Source organism: Periplaneta americana, chromosome 6 (genome assembly GCF_040183065.1).
Source record: "Periplaneta americana isolate PAMFEO1 chromosome 6, P.americana_PAMFEO1_priV1, whole genome shotgun sequence".
NCBI classification, from domain to species: domain Eukaryota; kingdom Metazoa; phylum Arthropoda; class Insecta; order Blattodea; family Blattidae; genus Periplaneta; species Periplaneta americana.
In genome coordinates this window covers 67625449-67648756 of record NC_091122.1, presented here as the reverse complement: position 1 = coordinate 67648756, position 23308 = coordinate 67625449, and the positions used below count along the sequence as shown (strand labels likewise).

At 36.4% G+C, this 23308-nt stretch overlaps 1 protein-coding gene across 1 annotated transcript in view; it reads left to right on the top strand.

The window, feature by feature from the left end:
• Positions 1-21363, top strand: part of TrissinR (Trissin receptor) — a 48828-nt gene extending 27465 nt beyond the window's left edge. Inside the window, exons 3-6 of the mRNA XM_069829836.1 lie at positions 9923-10067; positions 11072-11231; positions 14478-14770; positions 18874-21363. Of these exons, the coding sequence (XP_069685937.1) occupies positions 9923-10067; positions 11072-11231; positions 14478-14770; positions 18874-19384 (1109 nt within the window). The 3' untranslated portion in view covers positions 19385-21363. The remainder of the gene's footprint in view (positions 1-9922; positions 10068-11071; positions 11232-14477; positions 14771-18873) is intronic.
• Positions 21364-23308: the final 1945 nt, after the last annotated feature.

Below are 23308 nucleotides of genomic sequence, written 5' to 3'. Positions count from 1 at the left end.
TTCATTAAATATGTAATTAATCTAAATTATTAAATAATTTGGATCACCTTTTTACAGTTCTTTTTCCAGTCTTTAGGTTCTTTATAGGTTAACTTTAGGCTTTTTTTTAAGTCTTTTTAGGCAATTTATAGGTCTTCGACTTCCGAGCCCTAATGATCACTGATCTAGACGTTATCTTATCTCAAATATTACACAAATGTGCACAAGGTGGTATTCTGTTTTTTTTTTTTTTAATGGTTCCTACAAAGAAACTTGAACACTGTAAAGTATTTAATGTTGTATACACAAAATATACCTAGGTCTAGCCACTTGTATTTTGAGAGAAAATTTTTCTCGACTAATAATATCTTAAATAATACAGAATAAGCTAATTTTTTTTTTCGAAAAGTATAAACTATTCCTGAATACCTAAGCCATTTCATTGATTTCGTAAACGAGAGGATGCTTCATAAAGAAGAGCAATAATGCGCAAACAATTCTCATGGATGCGACGTGGGCAAAATCTAGCTCACAATACATTTAACAAGCTTACGTAACCTGAATACAAAGGCGCACACAAACATGAAAACAATTGGATTTAAATTCCCACTATGCTTTTATTATTCAATCACCAGTTCCAATTGCCGTCTAATGCACCTTGTACTCATTCTCTCTCGAAATTACGTCCGCACAAACTGTGGGGTGTTATTGTCTCTATCATTCTGAATAGAATAATTGTTCTATAATTTCATATAAAGCACGAAATAGTAGTGTCATCTGTGAAAATATTTGGAGAATATGAAATTATTAAATTCTTGAAGAATTATTAACAATACATCGAACATATTTTTTAATATCGTAATGAATTATTGTTATGTATATTTACTGAGGTCATAGATAATATCAAGAAAGAGAGACAATTGAAGGGTTCAGAACCATAGTGGACGAAGCGCCATTTGCTAAAACCGTAGAAAGCAACGATTAAAATGAAGTTATAACATAACTCAATGGAAACGTATAACAAGTAATATAAAGTATACACATTAAAACTAAATGATATGTCAATCTTTATTAAACTATGGTATTCACTTAACTTTAACTCTTGCTTTCTCCGTTTTTAATAAATGGCGCTTGGCCCACTATGGCTCTGAACCCTTCAATTAGACACTGCGATAGGCTAGTTGTGAAAGCATAAACATTAAAAACTTCTTTGCATATATTGAAAGAAAACAAGCAAGTGTTACAGGCATTGTAAACAGGTTACCAAAAATTTCGTTCAGTTACTTTCAAATAGAAGAAAAAAAAGAAGAGAAATCAAGATCGATAAAGACATAAATATTAGGCAAAGAAAGAAGTGGATATAGGCCTACAAAAATAATGGAGGAATATAACGTATCGATTAGCAGAAAGTGGTAAATGTCAATAATATTGACATGTCGATATAGATCATTTATGGCCTGTAACGAGTGAATCACTTAAAACTACCACCGCATATATTTCTGAAACTAGATGTGTAATTATTCATGTGTTGTCTTCACATAATGACAATACAGAAAGGGGTTCATGAATGTAGACCATACAGAGATTCTAATAATGATCACAAAGTATTTTTCTAGTCAGGGGCATATTTAGGCTTAGGCAGCTGCCTAGGGCGGCAGATTTGAGAGGGCTGCTTTTAAGCTATTACTGTTAATTTTTTGTATTTTTTTTTTTTCATTTTATTCATAACTCTTTAAAAGAGTACATAAAGTTAAACCCACAATAAAAAGGATATGAATAACATTGGCAACAATCAGTTCAAATTTAATCAACGGTCTGCCAACGGAAAAAGGACAGTTTTTCAATAATAGTGTCACAATGCAATCACAGCACCTTTTTCAATATTATGCCCTTTCACCTTGAGAGTCTCACGTGATAACATTAAAGAACTTATTGGTGTTATACAGTGCGTTCGCTTCTCTCTGCAGCCGGCCAGCAAGCGCGGAGCATTAGTTAGCGACGTGTATCAATCCTCAAGCTTATCCTACTCATGTATTGTTATCACTTGAGTATTAACCTTGTTACAAAAGATGCTGAAAGTGGTGTCCAACTGCACTGATGCATTCTTGACATCTTCTGATAAAATTTACAAGCGTAAACTGACTGCCTACGGAAACCACCACGCGTGGCCTTGAGGCGTTTTTTTTAAGCGCTTCAGTAAAGCAAACTGATTGTTGAAACAGAACGCAATTAGATCAGCTGACTGCAAAATGATGGACAGCTGTTGAGTGATTCTTAAGCACAAGTGGCAGCACGTTGGTAGGCTATATTATTGCTGCTCCGCGTGCTTGCTATTCATCGCCCGGCCGCAGGGGGAAGCGAACGCACTGTATTACGATACGTTAGGAAGGCATATCTCGTTGCTCGCAATCATAAGCTTTGTTATGAGAGACGCCGCTAACTCTGTCATAAGAGTAGCCAGTATCAACAATCAATAATGCCCGTTCAGACTTACATTCAAAGAAAATACCGCCAGCCATTGTATTATAGCAGTCGGCTTGGCACTTCAGTTTAATTTGAAACGGTAAAGAATGGTTGTTTTGTACCTAGGTGATTTATATTTTAACCTAGCTAAGGCTGAATTATTTTTTGTTAAAATACGATTTTCTTGCATGAATTATTTAATTGTTATTGATATAACATGGCAAAGCTGTTTTTACATTTTTTATCTTGATAGTATCCGAGATTTTCAGTGTCCTATATACAGGACGTCAGTCATATCCGCATACAAAAGCATTATATGACATCAATCGTTTTAGCAGTAACATGTATAAATTGTTTAGCTCAACAATACATGAAATTAACACAAAATTATATCACTCACACACAATGAGATTATTGTAATTTTCAGAAATGTTTATGGTGTGTGATACGTGATAAAATATTTTACATGTACACCAGCATCACACTTCATACATCTTGTTGTTGTCTTTGTTTGACACTGCCTGCATCTACTTCGGAATATAAAATAGATATACAGGGTGAATCATAAGTATGTTTGGAAAACACGCGAGCGTGCTCGCGAATAAAAAACAAGAACAATTCCTTGTATGAAAATTTGAAGGAAAATGCTTATTTTTTGGAGAAATTGTCATACAGTACTTCGGTTTTGTTTATTTTTTGTTGTTTCACAAGTACGTATTTGGAAAATTGTCATTTAACGTTTTACAAAAGGTACTCAATGTGTCCCACTCCATTGTTTACGCATGCCTGAACACGACGTACACACGACTGGCGAGTTCGCTCAAACAAATGTCATCACGGATCAATTGGCATTTCTACAACCATCGTGGACTGCATCCACATCCTGAACTGCGTCTTAATGGAGTGGAGTTGCAATATACAGACACTGCGAGGTTTTTGGGCCTTATCTTAGATTATAAGTTAACGTGGGAGGCGCATATCCGTGATTTGAGAAGGCGTTGTGAAAAATCTTTAAACATTTTACGCCTTTTGTCAGGGGTTCGCTGGGGTGCAGACCGCATAGTGCTTTTACGTCTTTATCGTGCCCTTATCCGTTCCAAGCTGGATTATGGATGTTTTATCTATGGCTCAGCAAATAAATCTAAGCTACGTCTCTTAGACACTATCCATCATCATGGGATACGACTCGCTACAGGTTCCTTCCGAACGAGTCGGATAGCGAGCCTGTATTGTGAAGCGGGGGAACCATCTGTATCGGCGACGTAATGTCTTGTTGTGCTCGTATGCGGTTAAGCTCCGCTCGCAGCCTGAGCACAATTCTTTCTACTCTTTCCATCATTCGTCTCTTTACGGCCGATACAGTGAAAATCCACGGAGACCTCGTCCAGCAAGCGTGCGATTCCGTGAACTGCTCTCTGAGCTCGACGTCCATCTACCATCCGTTCGCACACTAGAATACACCACCACTCCACCGTGGATTATGCGACGCCCCATGTTTGATGTAAGCCTGAGCCAAAGTTTTAAGAATTTTACACCAGCTTTTGTTTATAGACTTCGTTTTAGTGAACTTTTATCATGTTTTCCAAATTATTCTTTAGTTTTTACTGACGGATCCCGAGTAAATGATTGTGTTGGTTGCTCCTTCGTTGCAAATGGACAGATATTTAAATATAAACTGAGCGAATATACCAGTGTTTTTACTGCAGAATTATATGCTTTTTACAGAGTTTTATTGTTTTTAATTCGAGAACCTCGGGGCAGATATCTAATTTGCTCCGACTCTTTAAGTGCCATTCAGTCTTTGCAGTCCCTCATTCAGATGATCCCCTTGTGTTAAAAACTCAGCAGCTGTTCCACACACTCCTAAGCTCTGATTGCGAGATTGGAGTAGTGTGGATTTCTGGCCATGTCGGAATTCCTGGGAATGAGGCCGCAGATGCTGCAGCCAAAGATGGTGCCACGAATGGCACTCTGGTATATTGGCGCGAGAGGTGGCAAGACTTACAAAATTATTTGAAATGTAGAATATGGTGGCAATGGGAAGGAGAATGGTCTGCACAAGAGGAAAACAAATTACGAAGAATAAAGAATACTGTTCGAGTTTGGGATTCGTCCACAAGAGCGTCACGACACGAAGAAGTCTTACTCACCCGGTTGAGGATTGGCCACTGTCATTTGACACATGGCCATCTGCTACGTGGCGAGCCTCAGCCGGAGTGTGATCTATGCCATGTTCCACTTACGGTGGAACATTTTTTATTGCATTGTAGAAAATATGACTGTGTCCGTCGGCAATATGGAATTCGGCCGACTCTTCGTGACGCTCTTGGAAATGATTTTAATTGTACAAATGCAGTCCTGAGATTTTTATCGAGTACTGGAGTTGACAGGGTGATTTAGTTTTTTTTATTCCTGTCCTCCGGACCCTTTACATCCGGAGGTTACATTTGTTATTTAGCGTATAGTTTTTTTAACAAACTTGACATTCGCACCTTTTACATCCGAGTATTTTAGAAATACGCCAGATAATTTATTTATAGTAGCATTTGTATTGTTATTTTATTGTCTCTTTTTAAATACTAGTTGAGGTCTGAGATTTTTATAATGTTTTATGCATCACCCTGTTGAAACTGCATTTGTGTACCTCGTTTTAATCGTGACAACGTTTTTTAGTTCTTTTAAGCATTCTGATTATTGTATTATGTCTCTGTTCTGTAAAGAATTTTAGATAAGGGTGCAAATAGCCATAGATGCTGACGCGCCCTTTTTAAACCCCAATAATTAACTAACTAACTCAATTGGCATGCATTTTTAACACGTTGCAATTGCTCCCCTACATCATTCACTAATGACAGCCTTCAAGTGACCCCAAACGTAAAATTGTATTGGGGTAAGGTCGGGTGATCTGGATAGCCAAGGCACTGGACCACCGCGTCCAATCAAAACAAAAACAATGTACTATTTTCTTGTCACTGTGTTGTTTGTAAACAAACACCGGTACAAAATCAAAACAAGAACAACACAATAATATCATCGAATACTTATGAAAACAAAAGTCACTATTATTCCAATAAATAAGCATTTTCCGTCAAATTTTCATATAAGGAAGTGTTCTTATTTTTAATCCAGGAGCATGCTCACGCGCTTTCCAAAAATACTTATGCCTCACCCTCTATATGCTTTCACGTGTTAACTAGTCAACAATGATGTAACATAGTTAATTAACACGTGAAAGCATTTATATATACTGTATAATATTATTACGAAGTGATATAGTGTTAAAAGTTGTACTGGGACATCATTTTATTTTTACTAACATTTTTAATATTAACCTGGCTATACCTTTGGATTAACGGTTTAGAACCTGAAACACTGTTTGCTACCTCCTTCCACGACCGGAGTCTAATAATACTGGCGTAAAATACAAGCAAATCACTTTACTAGGTATAGGAGGGAAGAAAAGTAGTTCATCCATTTACGTAAACTAGGAAATATCACAATTTTCAGTTTAATAATTTTTCTTTAATCAAAATACAGTACTGTATTAACAATGTGTTTTTACTCACGAACTGAGCTATCCATGCGGACGTATTCATTATGCAGTGTATATTATACTGACTACAGCACATTAGCGTACAATATAGAGAATGAATTTAAATAGAAAAAGTAATCATAATATGGATATTTAAACACATTTTTTGAAAATGGTGGCCGTTCATTTCGATAGAGACTTCAATTCTTTTGTGCATATTATCTCATTGTAGACTATTGTACCGAATTCCAATTTCCAATTTAGTCCTTCGTATCAATAACTCATGTTGAAATAATTCTATACCTACTCTATAAAAGAGTACCTTATGTACTGTAAATTCAGTTTTCACTTCTGCCCGATCCGAAAATATAAAATTAATCAGCATGCTATCTACTGTCCGTCCAAATGGTTATGTCGTATGATCGTAGAAAGGGGGGAAATCACGTGACAGTTAATTACTTAACGAGGCCCTTTTATGTAAGTTATTTTTAAAAGTTGTGTAATATTACGTAGAAGTCCAATTCCTAACAGAAAATGTTTTCAGAAAAGAGCTAAGACAGCCCACTCACTAGTATTTACAGAGGGGTGAGCAGAAGCAGGTGGGGAAACCAGGATGCGACGTAAACAAACGAACGCACAGTATCTTTTCGCAAATATGATTCAATAATGAATGCTCTTACTTCACTGAAAAACGCGACCATATTTCTGGAACGTACTATACTCACTAACTCAATACTGTTTACTGTGAACGTAAGGCGATTTTGACTGCATACGCGGCCTTGGTTCTGTGGGTGGAGGACGGTTGAATTTCATTAGTAGAAGGGGTGGGAGTGAAGTACATTCAAAAACTCAGGTACAATAAAAATTGAAGTAAAAATAAAATGATGTCCCTGTATAATCAAGGTGTAGAATAAAAACTTATGACTAACGTTAAAGAAAAAGGTTATAAGGAACAAAGAAATCTTTCAATATACCACAAAATATATTTATGTCTACAAAAGAATGTCACTTGACAACTCGATTCACTGTGAAGTCCATACACACATTCTGACCTCGTGGACCAAACTTGGATTCAATCTCAGAAATAGCGCATTCGCTCTGGAGATAACGAGGTAAGAATTCAATAGCTGCGTCGGAGCTCTGACTTGGTCTCTAAAAAGTAAGGAAATAAAAATGTTAGAAACTTGTATAGAAAATAGAGAGGAAATGTCTGGACGTCAGTTTTAAAGATAGAATTCGGAACAAAGAGTTGAGGGAGATGACACGTGTCAAAGGTACACCAATGGCAGCTAGACATGAAATGAAATGGGCAAGCTACGTTGTAAGAATGAACTACATCCGATGGACACAAAACAACAGCATAGGAACCACAGACTGGCCTTCATCTTAAGTCACGGAAATGATACTGTACCAAGAAGGAAACCTGAAAAGATTTATATGCCTACATTAAATTGAATCGGTCATTTGTAAAACCGCATGAGTCCACATTTTTATGAAAATGACCGATGCTATGGGAAGCACTATGGGTAGACGCATCATTTCCAGTCAAAACAACATGAGTCCGCTCATTACTAATCATTCTATAAAATCTTAAAATATTGAGTTCTTTCAAAACCACATCAGTCCCGGACTCATGTGGCTTTAACGCTTAACGCCATGACGCAGCCATGGCTCATTTGCTATCATGCACTTCGTTGTCAAGGTGTTGGACAGTGAGTGTAGTTCCAAGAGTTCTGTAGAAGAAAAAATAATCAACAGTATTCTATGAAAGTATCTATACCAGATAGAATAGACATTTTTAATAAAACTACATCAATGAAAACAAAAATGAAAAAGATGTGTACCTTCAAGGACTTGTAGAAGTGCATGATATAAAGAGAAAAAGTCCTCGAAGAGAGATCCCAAAGCAAGAAACACCGTCTTTTTTTGGAGGGATAATATTCAATTTATGTTATTTTCTTATTGTGAACTAAAGATACTGTTCTCCAACCAGGAGATAAACCGTGATAGGAATGTGCTTACTATTGCGTCATCTATTGGAGCGAAGTAGATAGATAATATTACCGTTATAACGTCAGTTTAAAAATAATGCGCTCTCCTGCATATGTTATTTCCTGTGTGGAGGAATTAAAAGACCAGGAGATTAACCGTGATCTAATTTTGTAACTAGGGTAGTATAAATATGTGTATATCAGTCTTATCGTTTGTGCTTTGAGAGATAGCCAATAGAGATACGAGTATCCACGTGTGTGACCTTATGACTAGAGCTAGGATTCATATGTAGTAAGAGTTAAGAATGACGCTGAGTATAGTTGAGTCGGTGTGATGTCGGCTAACAAGGTTTTAAGCCTAGCTGACAAGACTCGAAATCCAAGGAAAATCACAAGGACTAGAAAATGCAGCTTTTAAACCCTCCGCTGCTTTGTAAGTGGTGGTTAAGAGCATTAAAGACCCCTAATGGAAGTACTGAATGACAAGAATCGCAAGTATAAGGAGTGGGGGCATGGCTTGCATGTTTATAAACTATACCGAATATAAGTATTAGCTCTTACTACATACGAATCCTAGCTCTACTTATGACATATTATGACATCAACATTCATTCACAGAATCACCCCGCTCCGTCTCATTCCCTGGAGACTTTCTCGTGGTTGGAGTACAGTATGTCTGTACTCATACATTGCCATTAAACATGTGACACACTGGTATGAAAATTAATTATTCGCGAATAACTTTTTTTTGTCATGTATGATATTTTGAATTTAATTTGTGAATGATATGAATCATTTTGAATATGAAATAAAAAACAATACAAATTGATTGAAAACTGTATAATAATGTATTTCACACTACAACAAAGAGTACACTCCATATTTTGTCAGGATACTGGAGTTATTATTATTATTGGTACTTGTTAAAACAACATGAATCCAAGAAATTAAAAAATATTTTAAGGTGATAAGAAATGAGATAATTAAGATACAATGCTTTTGTAATCAGACATACTAATGTATGGTTCTCCTGTAAAAATTTCACAGACCTAACACAAAATCCATTAACTATAGGTAGTTTTTTTTCTCGAAACTTATTTCTGTGACTCGTGTGGTTTTAGAAATTACCGATTCAATTTGCGGTGAGTATGAAACTCTCCAAAAGAAATTAGAAATACACTAGTACAGTTATATTCCATATTCTGAATTGATTAAGCTTAACAATTTCGCAGAAATGTACAGTTTATTAACTACGATAAAATAACTGTAATATTGTCGAAATTTGTTTCGTTTGTGCATATGAGTATATGGAAAATTGTATTAGTCTGTATAATGAACAGGATGATTGAGCTTCAAAACGACAGAATTTATAACAAAGACTTTGTTGTTAGAGCGGGTGGAAAGAAGGACACAAAGCAGCTAAGTTTATCTAACTGTAAAATGCGAGGTATAATTATATTCAGTGAATTGAAAGTACATGAAACATTTTTATGACGCCAGTGTGCATAATGCTACATAAGGGAAGTAACGCACATAACACGTCTTTGGCTACATTCTCTGAATACCGAAAGAATTAAAAGAAGATAAGTTTCGAATCTGTTGTTCGTAAAACATTGGTAATGAGCTTACAATAAATTTAGAAAGCGCATTCTTTCAGTAGTGCTTTCAATAAATTGTATAACAGTGCATTAGCAATTGTAACCTGTCTTCGTGATGTTCAAAATTTTAAAATATAATTCTTGAAAGAATATCTTTGAAGATTCTGATTTCATGTTGTGAATTTCCACACTGGCTCACACTAATATATTGTGTATGTATGTATGTATGTATGTATGTATGTATGTATGTATGTATGTATGTATGTATGTATGTATGTAGTCGGATCAGATATCTTTGAACGTCAGTATGCAAGTAGTTCTTGCGTATATTCTAACTCCTTACCATTGTTATTTTTCAGGGAATCTGATGGTGATTCTTGTGGTGACACTGTCACGACGCCTGCGCTCCATCACCAACTTCTTTCTGGCTAATCTTGCTGTAGCTGATTTCTGCGTTGGAGTTTTCTGTGTTTACCAGAATATTTCCACGTACCTCATTTCCAGGTAAGACGATGTAGGATGTCGAATATATTTCATCGCGGGCGGCCTCCAGGTCAAAATTTGTATACGAGAGGCTGACCTTAGCAAAGATACATAATAGTTTTATTGACATACTCGTATTGTTTCGATAAGCAAATACAATAATAGTAAAATATATATGTTTATTTTGTTCCGTCTGTTACTTATCTTTATTGTTTTGATAGTAAGTCAGTACATTATATTAGGACAAACGTTTTCGCCAATTGTATGGCATCTTCAGATCCCATGTTAAATGGTTAATGCTGCATGAACACTCTTATACATATTTGGCTTTCAAAACATATTCACGTATATACATTTACAAGTATTAATCATTAAAACATTAATAAAAAGATTACAAACTTTAAAATGTTCAAATATATATGTGTATATATATATATATATATATATATATATATATATATATATATATATATATACATAGTTGGGCAAAACTTGTAATGAGCACAACGTAAAAACAATATGTTAATGGCTTATGAGCGAACATGCCAATGGACTAGTTATTACTACCAGTTAAAGAAGTAAATTGTTTATGCTCTCTTTTCTTTGAACGAAATTGCAGTACGGAAATTTCGCAAAATTTTGCTAGCGTAGCACAGTCGCCATGACAGCCATCGATCCTTCCAGCAGTTTTGTTCCTATTTCGCTGCAGCTTGACGTCATTGTTGTCCACCGGTCCGGTGAGATTCGGAATACGCTGTATTCTGACTCTGCTTTATGTAATCAAACAATCTATCCTAATTATTGGCCGACCATTCTGTTTGTGTAACGGCAGTTGCTTGTACTAATACACAGCGCGCCGCTGTTACTTCTCCTGCGCAGTACGATTGCTCTCTTAATCTAGTCATAGACTATGTATTTCTCTTTCGCACAGAGTAACAAGAAGATTGCACCGCCGCTGTTTACGTTCCACATATAAAATGGTCGTCTAGTGAGTAGTAAAAGGACTGCATTATTGTGTGTTGCAGCTGGATACTGGGAGACACACTGTGCAAGATGTACCAGTTCGTGCACAGTCTGAGTTATACGGCCTCTATATTCATTCTGGTGGTGATCTGCACGGAACGCTACTTCGCCATCATCCACCCCATCACCTGCAAACAGATATTGACACCCACGCGACTCGTGGTACGTGAGAACCTATTTGTTCCTAAGGTTTTTTTTTTTTTCCTTGATATAGTTTTACAAGGGAGTTAAATTTTCAAACTATTTGAAGAATAGACTGATTGTGTACAGCAATTTCTCCATTGGACGGGTATTTTTATATGCAGTTTCTAAGATTAGTTTTCTGTGGGAATGACACATTGAAGAAGAATAATTAGAAAAAAAGTAATAGGAAGGTTTTATTTTCTTTGAATTCAATACCTGAAAACAAAATATTTCTGGTCCTAACGAAAGAAAAATAATGTATTCAGAAAAATTAATTTTGTGTTCAGAATAATTTCTACTTTACGGTTCAGATTCTCACTAAGTCCATACTTGTTTCCACTAGCTTCGAGAACAGAAAAATCAAGGCAATGTATGTACCAATGTTAAACACCCAGACCGCCAGAAGTACAGTCATCGTCATAAATCTGACATGCGTAATGTAATTAAATGTAATCGTGATGATGTGATATAGAAGAACATGCAGTATATATTAATCAAGATTATGTGCATATGCTTGTTAATTAAAAAATAATTATTACAGATAATATTAATATAAGCCAATCAATTTCAACAGGGTGGAAACTGCCTACCCTACATTATTATCTCCTGGCTTAGTTGCCTCGTGAGTGGCAATACATTGAAGTATTCAATTTCTCCTTTATTTGAGGGGCTCACAACCAGAGTGGACCAAGTCCACCAATGATCAGTTTGTGGATTAATACAATCCCGGATGAAGAAAACTTAGATTTATTCATTGCCATAACAAACAAAGTCCATTTATTACTCCACAGAGGGCAGCATTTCCTAAGGAAGGTGAAGGTTGCTAAGCGTGAGCCAGGAACTTTAAGACTCAATATCTCAGAACTATTCCAGTTGGACTTAGTCCACTCTGGTTGTGAACCCCTCATATATGAACGGGTAATAAGTTAGCCTGTGAAGAAAATGTTCCGTGTTCGATTCTAGGCTGTGGCTTAACTTTTATTAACATTACACTTTTGCAACTGGAACCAACGTTACTCAAAATTCCATGTTTCTTGAATACATGTTGCCTTGAATAGGGCTATTTTGGGTGACCATTCAGTATGCATACCAATGATATCTGTTGTCAGCCACTTCTTATAGTGTGTGAGGTCTGATGAGTAACGTAGTATATTGGTATTTAAACCTTGTTCGAAATGTCATTGTTTACCGCAACAAACTCCTATTTGATATTAGAGGAGAAAAATTCGCTCCGGCGTCGGGGATCGAACCCGGGTCCTTGGTTCTACGTACCAAGCGCTCTAACCATTGAGCAACGCCGAAGTTCAATCCACAGCACCGGATCGAATCCCTCTCTTTCAGTGTTTTTCCTTTTCTCCTCTAATATCAATTGTTACCATAACATATGTATTCTGTAGGACCAAAAAAATTAAACTTTACGTAGATTCTTCGAGCAACAGTGCATATTACTCTGGAATCCCGGCCACCAAGTCACTCAACTGAGTGCGCTCCTTGTATAATGACAGTTGACTTAATATAAATGTCAACATACATGTCGAACTTAGAGTCAGGCCACAAAGGGAAAAACACTGAAGGAGAGGAATTCGATCCGGTGCTGTGGATTGAACTTCGGCGTAGCTCAATGGTTAGAGCGCTTGGTATGTAAAATCAAGGACCCGGGTTCGATCCCCGGCGTCGGAGCGAATTTTTCTCCTCTAATATCAATTGTTACCATAACAGATGTATTCTGTAGGACCAATTAATCTTTACGTAGAAACTCCTATTTGCCCTAGTTAACTTATTGATGGTGCGTACATGTTGATTTTCAATAAAGAGCGTGTCAAAATTTTAATATCCATCTCTGTCCATACTTGCTAATAATTATGAAGGGCATTCCAGGTGTAAGATAGGAAATTCGCAGCGTCATACTTCGTATATCCGCCGCATTTAGCAACGATTTTAATTTCTTCTCCCGATTCATATTTGAAGGTTATATCTCATGTTCATTCAGCATTTTAGTACATATATAAATTTAGGGGAAATATTTCGCTACTGTCACAGACAGACAGACTAAATTTGAAGAATTGTGAACTAGCAACATACGTATCCACACAATTTATTGAATATTTATTCAAAATTGATAGTCTTAATGTCCCTGCGAACACTCCATACATATAATTGACCACTTCCCATTTGAACGTCCATTACAAGAACGCTAGAGATAAACTAGAAACTAATCTTAGCGTGTGCAATGTAAATTTCATACCACCAATAATACAAATATTCCTAAAACAGTGTTACTTAAAGCAGATTCACAAATTTACATCTGATATTTTTTAGACATCGTAGGAAGAAAATATATTCAATATAAATACGACTCTTCTATTCATTCGTCCATGTATCTGTTTACAGCCCTAGCATACATTATATAACAGCTACCTACACAGCATATTCAATAATAATAATAATAATAATAATAATAATAATAATAATAATAATAATAATAATAATAATAATAATAATACTTAAATGGCTAGTGTCATGTACCTTGGAACATATTCAGTGGTAGAAGATATTTTGTGTTCAAAGGTACAAGAGAGTAGACGTTTAAAAAAATATGGCTCCCAAAACTAGAGATTCGATTAAATCATGGAAATTAAAATATCTTATTACACAGCAGATGATAGAGAACACACTGTACTTGATTGATAGTAACAAATACAATTTGGTTTTGTGTTAGAAAACATATATCAATGAACAAAATGTTTACTTTTGACACTAAAAAAATTATTTTCTCCACATAACTAACACTTTGCAATAAATCAAACCGAAACTACGACCAGAGCTATTTAGCGGCTTTCTCCACAATCTACTCCAGTTTGAGTCCTCTGGATAGTAGCAAAAATTAAAAAAATAATAAATGTTGAAAGGTACATTATGCTGAAGGTACAATAGTCTCCCCTAATATAATATAATATAACATTATATTATATTATATTATATTATATTATATTATATTATATTATATTATATTATATTATATTATATTATATTATATTATATTATATTATATTATATTATATTATATTATATGTGTGTTTATTAAATATGTGGATGACTTCATTGGAAACAAAACATGATAAAATTCTTGATAGTTCTTTGATGTCGATGCTTAATTTATTTAACTTTTCGTAATATGAAATTATGACTTTGCAAAGTTGATGAAGTACCACGTAACTGTTGCAGCTCGTGATGGTGGTAGTGTGGGTGGCGAGCGCCCTGTACTCTGCCCCCCGCTTCATCTGGGTGGGCACTGTCACCACGAACCTCACGAACGGCATGTCTGAGACCATCTGCATCACACATCGACGCAAGTACGACTCCAAGCTTTTCGACATGATCAACTTCACCGTGCTTTATGTGGCGCCGCTCGCCGTCATGACGGTGCTCTACTCCCTCATCGCCTTGACTCTGTGGCATAGCAGTCGCTGCCTTGAGACTTCTCTCAGCAACGGCGCCTCACAGCCCTTCCCTAGCAGGCAAGCCCCACATTTTAATACGTTAATAAAAGTTTATAATGCGTATTTTGAGTATAAACCTATATTGTCTGTAGGAATCCGCGTTTGTTCAATGAAACTTTATTTTGAACATCGTAAGTTTGTCTTGTCAACTATATTATTCTTAAGATATTGAAATAAATATGACCTTTACATTCCCTGTGTATCTTAAACATGGAATCAGTCTCTTAGTTCTTCTGTTCTAAGGATAAATCAACCTACACGATGACTGAAAAGTGATATCTTTCATCGCAATTTTTTCTTTTATTATAAGCACTCCTAAAATCATTCTACTTCAGATTAAATTGTATTCTCCTTCTTCTTCTTCTTCTTCTTCTTCTTCTTCTTCTTCTTCTTCTTCTTCTTCTTCAGGGTATAGGCCTCAATGCCTGTTCCGAGTTCAAAGGATGATGTCATCTATCCAGCGGGTTCTATGTCTTCCAACGCTTCTCCTACCAATAGGATTGTAATTGAGGAGAATTTTAGGAAGTCTATAACATGTCATACACTGAATATGTTCGTACCAGTTTTGTTTTTGTCCTTGTACCCGCTCATAAAGATTATATATCTGTAATCTAATGCGTATATCTTTACTTTTTTTGTCTAATAATGTGAGGCCTGAAACACTTCGAAGAAATTTAATTTCGCTGCTTTCTAATTTTCCCTTGTTATTTCTGTTTAGTGTCCAATTTTCGCAGCCATAAGTGAGTAATGGGACTGTAAGTGCTTTATAGAATTTTAGTTGTGTTTCAGGTAACGTTTTATTGTTTAGTGTTCTTATAATTGCTCCACACATTCTTTGAAATCTATTTTTTTTATATCCACATCTTGTTCTTTTAAATATGTAATAGTGCAGCCTAAGTATTTGAAAGATGATACCTGTTCTATAATTTCTTTATCTATGACGATTTTCCATCCTAAATGATCTGGTCCCAAAAATGCCATCGTTTTAGTTTTTCTATTAGAAGTTTTTAGATTATAATGCATCATATATATTTGTAGTTTGTGGGCAGCACGCTGTAGGTCGCTTTCTGACGTTGCAAAAAATAATTTTATCGTCAGCAGACAACATGATATTAATAGACAGATTATTTATCTTCAGTCCAATTGTAAGATTTCCTTGTCATTCATCTATGGCTGCGTCGATATATAAGTTAAATAGTGCTGGCAATAATGGACAACCTTGTTTGACGCCCTGATTGACATTAGCTTTCTTACTTGCTTCTTTAATGAATATTTCTGTGTTATTAGGCTATATATACTCTGAATTACTCGTACCAGATGGATAGGGTAGTCCACTCCTGTGGAGTAACGGTCAGCGCGTCTGGCCGCGAAACCAGGTGGCCCGGGTTCGATTCCCGGTCGGGGCAAGTTACCTGGTCGAGGTTTTTTCCGGGATTTTCCCTCAACCCAATATGAGCAAATGCTGGGTAACTTTCGGTGTTGGACCCCGGACTCATTTCACCGGCATTATTACCTTCATCTCATTCAGACGCTAAATAACCTCAGATGTTGATAAAGCGTCGTAAAATAACCTACTAAAATAAAAAATAAAATGGATAGGGTAGCTCTTATCGTACATGATTTTCCATAATTTATCACGATTTACCCTATCAAAAGCTTTTTCGTAGTCAACAAACATCATATATATTGATAGATTGAATTCCCTTCTTTTTTTAATAATCTGCTGTGCAACATATACCACATTGTTCTTCTCTTACTTTATGTTCACTTATTGTATTTAATCTTCCGCAAATTATTTTAGCGTATAATTTGTAAGCTGCATTAAGTACCTCTATAATTATTATAGTTCCATCGATCGTCTTTCTTAAAAATTGGAGTCACTACGGCTTCTTTCCATTTGTCGGGTATTTGGAACGTTGTCCAACATAAATATTAAATTGTATTCTAAAATGAAACTCAAAGAATACGTTGCATTTGTGACTCACACAATGTATGTGTAAACAGAGCGAACCGTAATTAATGTCATTAATTTCAGGGTTTTATTCTTTGAGATATTTCAAACAAAAAAGTGAAATACAATTTTGATTGTTTTTTCGTCCTTTTCGAAGTAGTAATTCTTTCCTATGAAACATTTCATAGCGTATTACAATGATGTACCGAAGTACATATAATATTTCCGTGCAGGAATTCTGTATTGCCATATGGTGAAGAATGGGTAGAACGGAGAAAAATTATCTCTGGCGTCGGGACTCGAACCCGAGTTTTCAGCTGACGCGTCAGCACGTAGAGGTGAAAACCCGGGTTCGTAGTCCCAGTGTCGTGAGAGAATTTTTTCTCCATTCTCTCCATTCTTTACCATATTTCATAGCGTGTTTTGGGAGAGATATTTATTGAATTCCCAATATGCTCAGTCAGTTTAAGACAGCAACGTATCTTGATAATAAATTATTACAAAAAAAATAGTTTTGTGATTTAAATGTACAGAAATTCGATCCGAACAAATGTAACTTTTCGTTCTGCTAGAGAATTTTACAATTTGATATTTATTTGGATCAAATTTCTGCACATGTAAAGGACAAAACTAAACTTCTTTCAATAATTTATTATAATAATCCATTGTTCTCTCAAATTGACTGAGCATATTGGGAATTAAATCAATGACTTTCCCAAAATACGCTATGAAATGTTTCATATAAAGCAATTTTTGTCTCGGAAAGGAAGCCAAAACGACCAAGGCATCATCTATCTGAGTAAGCTACACTCTCTCGGTCTACCGCGGTCCACTATTGAAGCCCCTGCGGCTTCTTAGGATTTGTGCAGCTCCTGCAGACAGATGTCACCTGTAGGCGAAATCCGGAATCACGTCCACCATGTTCTCCTTGTCGATAATAATTTAAACTTACATACATCAACCCAAAAGCTGCATTCTGTGTTGACTTTTGTTTTATAACTCAAAACTACTATAAAACTAATGCATTTTTGGAATCGAAATAGTGAATAGTAATCTATTGCACATAACTTTCTCAAACACTCCTGAAAATGTCGTTAATAATGGTAGGCATCCATTAATCAACAATAAAAAGTTTATCTCCCGTTTATACTTATTTTTTACTATTGAATATCCCATGAAATCAGGCTCATTGAGCATAAAGTCTGAAGTTACCGATGATTAGTATGAAGATGCCGACGATATGCTGTGGATGTTATATATAAGCCTTTTCATTCCTCATACTGTCTCTTATGATACGAAATTCGTTCAAGATTACTCACATATTGCCAGAGAGGACTGCCAAACTTTTCTTGACATTTTGTAATCGTGAACACTGCTGAAAGTAAACAGTTTCCAAAACATAATACGTAGGCGTACAGTGTGTTAGGGGCTTGAATGCACAAATTTTAATAGGAGATTGTTTGTATGAAATAGAACCAATAGGCCTGCGTCTAATGAAATATTTTTCTACAACGCATAGTTCAACCAATAAAAAATAAATTTTGTGGAAAGTTTCGTTGCCGATGTTTTCATATCTCTTTAAAAATGTTTACTGTGAATGTTGTAATAGATATTAAAAAGACGAACAATTTATGTTTTTGTCTTTTTTACATAAAGAGAACCGTTTATTCCCTAATTAATGTTCAATGTTATTATGTATGTACATTCCGTGTAACTAAACCATTATTATTGTGTACATGGCATTAATTTGTGAATAAACGGTTCACTTTATGCAAAAAAAAATAGACATTAATTGTTCATCTATTTAATGTCTATCGGGAAATTCATAGTAAACCTTACAATTTTAAAGACATATGAAAACATCGGCAACGAAACTTTCCACACAATTTATTTCTTATTGGTTGAACTATGCGTTGTAGAAAAATATTTCATTAGAAGTATTGGTTATATTTCATACAAAGAATCTCCTGTGAAAATTTGTGAATTCAAACCCTTAACATCCTGTATAATGATTATTATATTGTTTCTTTACCACACTCTCCATCTTGGTAGTGGAAGTTTACGTAGAAAAAATCAGACGGTTCGTTGTTTGCCTGCTCCCCGATAATAATAATTTTTTAAGTATAAATTCTGCATGTGTACACTGAACAACTGCATTATTATGTTTCAGGGGGACAGCCTCTATGCGGATAAAATTTGAAAAGCGATCTCTCTCGACAGAGAGCCACGTAACGATCAACAGAGTGTGCGGAGGTGGCACGTCACTGATCGCGGAGTCGTACCACGCCAGCTCGTCCCAGAACGTGCTCAGAGCTCGGCGCGGAGTCATTCGCATGCTGATCGTTGTGGTCCTCACCTTCGCTCTGTGCAACCTGCCGTACCACGCGCGCAAGATGTGGCAGTACTGGTCCCCGGACTACGACGGCGGCAGCACCTTCTCGTCGCTATTCACGCCCCTGACCTTCCTCATCACCTACTTCAACTCTGGCATAAACCCTCTTCTCTACGCCTTCATGTCCCGCAACTTCCGCAAGGGGATGCGGGAGTTGTTGTGCTGCTCATTTCGTGGGGGTGGAAGGGGCAAGGGTAGCAGACGACACCACACGTCTTCTTTCGCGAGGAGGAGTTCCACCAGGTCTACCACTAAGGCCCTCAGCGTTACCGCCAACCCGGAAAGCTGACTGGAAAAGTGTGCACTTCGGAGAGCGCGTACAGTAAACCGTTCGGCAAAGGCCAACAAGATCTCCAAAGGCAGGAGAAACTCCCTGCAAAACGAGTTTCAGGCCATCAGGGACAGCTGACTTGACCAGTCGGTGACTCGCTCCAGCAGTACCGCCACTGTCATGTCTGTCGTGCCTGAACGTAATTCGCACAAAATGCAAACGGAGCTAGTAAACCTACGCTAATACAGTAGAACCTCTATTATCCGTGGTAATGAAGGGGGTGGACTGGACGGTTAATCGAGAAAATCGGATAATCCGTATCATAAAATATTTTCATATGTCCATACTATAGTCTCACATCTTCCTCCATAGTGCTGTGTTTAGCATGCTAGATACTAGATCAGAAGTTCACTATTTTAATTCTGGTTGTCAACGACGGATTTATAAGGGCCGAGGAAATTCCTTATGGTGGTCGTTTGCGGAAGAATAGGAATAGTAGAGGGCTCCTGTTGTAGATCTACAGGGACATCATTTTATTTTTATCCTCGACCATGCCGAAATGTAGTAATTATACACCTGGTAGTAGCCCTTTAATGCACCTCATTAAAGTACACCTATTCATTATAGTTCAGTTGTTCAGCCAATGAGAAATCACCATTGTAGCATTATAAAAGCGCAAGTATCGAATATTCTCGGATATGCAATCGAAAGAAAACTAGCGAAATGTCACGGAGGCTGGAAATCCAATACTGTTGCAGAAGGTTATGTTCTGTTACTATAATAATTGGCGTTAATTGTAAATAATATTCAAATAAATTCAATTTGTCATCTCGTTTTTCAATTCTAAATCAATTTCCAGGTTATATCAAGAATAATGTTCATGTTATTCTCTAGATTATGTCAAGGTCAATGACATTCGTTCCTCGGAAAAAATCAATACTTTCGCGCAGGGGCGGATGCAAGGGGGGATTAAGGGGATATATCCCCTCCCGAAATTTTGAGAAATATATTAAACGAGAAACAAAAATTATATTAATTTTAATTCGTGAATGTACTTAGGAATTAGAGAGTTTTCCACGTAAATTCTCTTTGCTAAAATGTTAAATTCCAAGAACTGCAGGAAGACAAACACAGCGTTCTTACTTCAAGACAGAGAGTCATCTAGAGTATTTTAGGCTTTTAATTTTCCTTCTCTTCTTAGACTATTTCATTAATCAGCTCAAGGATAGGTTTTTAAATCATAAGGGAATCCTAAAGTCCATACAAACTTTGCTGCCTAAAAACATAGTGCGAGCATCAGATGAAGATTTAGAAACTGCTGTTGAGGCTATAGTAAATCAGTGGCCCAAGGATGTTGATGCATCACCAGAGTCTTTCTTCAATGAATTGAGGATGCGGAGAACAAATTTCCTTGATCAGGAAAATCTTCACCTAATACCTACTGATTTTATATCATCTTTGAACAGATGCAATGAAATTGTTTTTCCCTGCACTCGCAAGGCGCATAAACTTTTCTGCACATTGCCTGTAACTAAAGCAACACCAGAAAGGTCGTTCTCAACTTTGCGGTGTTTGAAGACTTACTTGAGGAGCACGATGGGAGCAGCCAGATTAAATAGACTGGCCTTGATGTATATACATAAAAATGTAGAAGTAAAAGCTCATGAAGTACTGGATGAAATGTCTAAGAAGCCTCGTCGCCTTCTTCTGTAAATGTCATTCTGTCATTGTTTTTGTATTTCAGTCATTGTAAATGTTAAAATTAAAAAAATTATGGTTTATTTAACAACGCTCGCACTTGCCGAGGTTATATCAGTGCGCCGGTGTGCCGGAATTTTTTCCCCTCAGGACCTCTTTTACATGCCAGTAAATCGACTGACATGAGGCCTTTCGCATTTAAACACACTTAAATGCCATCGAGCTGGGTTGGGGTAGAACCCGCAACTTCGAGCACAGAAGGCTATACCGACTACGCTACTCAGGCCAACTTGTTAATGTTTGTGAGTCGGAAACAAATTGTGAGTATATAAACTTATTTCTCATTACTCCATTTTTACTATCTCCTCAAATCCCTCCCCGAAAAAAAATCCTGCATTCGCCCCTGCTTTTGCGTCTGCGCGCATCTCACAATTTAGAAGATCAATTCCGCTCCTCACTTACATAACCATAACATGAATACTTATGAACAATTTCAAGTTAGAAATATGGTCGAGCATAAAAAGTCGTATGAAACTTGCCTATAATGGTAATTAAGACGCTCGTATGAAAATTATGAAACTCGCTTGCGCTCGTTTCATAAACAAACATACTCGCGTCTTAATTTCTACCATTATAGGCTCGTTGCATAATGTACTATTACTTCAATTTTTATTGTACTTGAGTTTTTTAATGTACTTCAATCCCAAACCTTCTACTAATGAAGTTCCATCTGTCCTCCACACAGAACCAAGGGCGCATATAGTAAACAGCGCTGCATTAGTGAATATAGTACGTTCCAGAAATATGTTCGCGTTTTCCAGTGACGAAAGAGCTTTCATTATTGAATCATATTTTCGCACAGGCACTGTCGTTTTGCCTACGTCGCATCCCGATTTCCCCCACCTGCCTCTGCTCGCCCCTCTGTAAAAGATGGACTGTCTTAGCTCTTTTCTGAAAACATTAATTTCTGTTAGGAATTGGAAGTGTACGTAATATTATGCAACCGTTTAAAATAACTTAAATGAAAGGGCCTCGTTAAGTAATTAATTGTCACGTGATTTCCCCCATTTCTACGATCATGCGGCATAACCACTTGGACGGACAGTAGATAGCATGTCTGCGTAATTTTATCTGTGCGGGTCGGGCAGAAGTGAAGATTGAATTTACAGTACGTAAGGTACTCTTTTATAGAGTAGGTACAGAATTATTTCAACATGAGTTACTAGTACGAAGGACGAAACTGGCAATTGGAATTAGATGCAATAGTCTATAGTGCGATAATATGCACAAAAGAACTCAAGCCTGTATCGAAATGAACGGCCACCATTTTCAAAAATGTGTTTAAATATCCATATTATGATTATTTTTCAATTTAACTTCTTTCTCTATATTGTACGCTAATGTTCTGTAGACAGTATAATATACACTGCATAATGAATACGTTCGCATGGATAAGTCAGTTCGTGAGTAAAATTACTTTTTATTAATACAGTACTGTATTTTCATTAAACAAAAACCTAATGAAATTTATCGAACTCAAAATCGCGATATTTCCTAGTTTAAGTAAATTGATGAACTATTTTTCTTCCCTCCTATATACCTAGTAGAGTGATTTGTTTATGTTTTACCCCAGTATCATCGAACTACAGTCATGGAAGGGGGTAGCAAACTGTGTTTCCTGTTCTCTAAAGGTATAGCCAGGTTAATATTAAAAATGTTAGTAAAAATAAAATGATGTCCCTGTACATACGTTATACACTTTATCATTATTTTTCATTCAATCGCGCATAGTTGTAACGCCAATCACTTATTCTGATGCGAAATGAGCCCGTTTCTCTTTTCCCAAACCTCTCAATTATTTGCATTTTTATTTCAACACTTAGCAAAACACTTTTGAAATCCGTGGAAGATATCTTGCATAGAAGTTATAAAGTACGTGCATTCGAACAGTAGAACAAGGACTGAATGCTGCATATTGTGCATACCTATTGTGCGGAAGTTCTTGGGACTATTTCTTTGAAATAGTGACTATTTTACAAGTTGGGAAAAACACCTTCAAGTAACTGTTCTTATTGCCTGCAGTAGTACTATGTAAAAGTAAAGGCTTGTACAGTGAAATTTCCCTTAACGGACACTTTCCAATAGCGGACTCCTCTCAATAGCGGACATTTTAAAATTCCTCTGCAAAATAACATTGGCCCTTATGATAAAATTCTTCCAAATAGCGGACGTACTCAATAACGG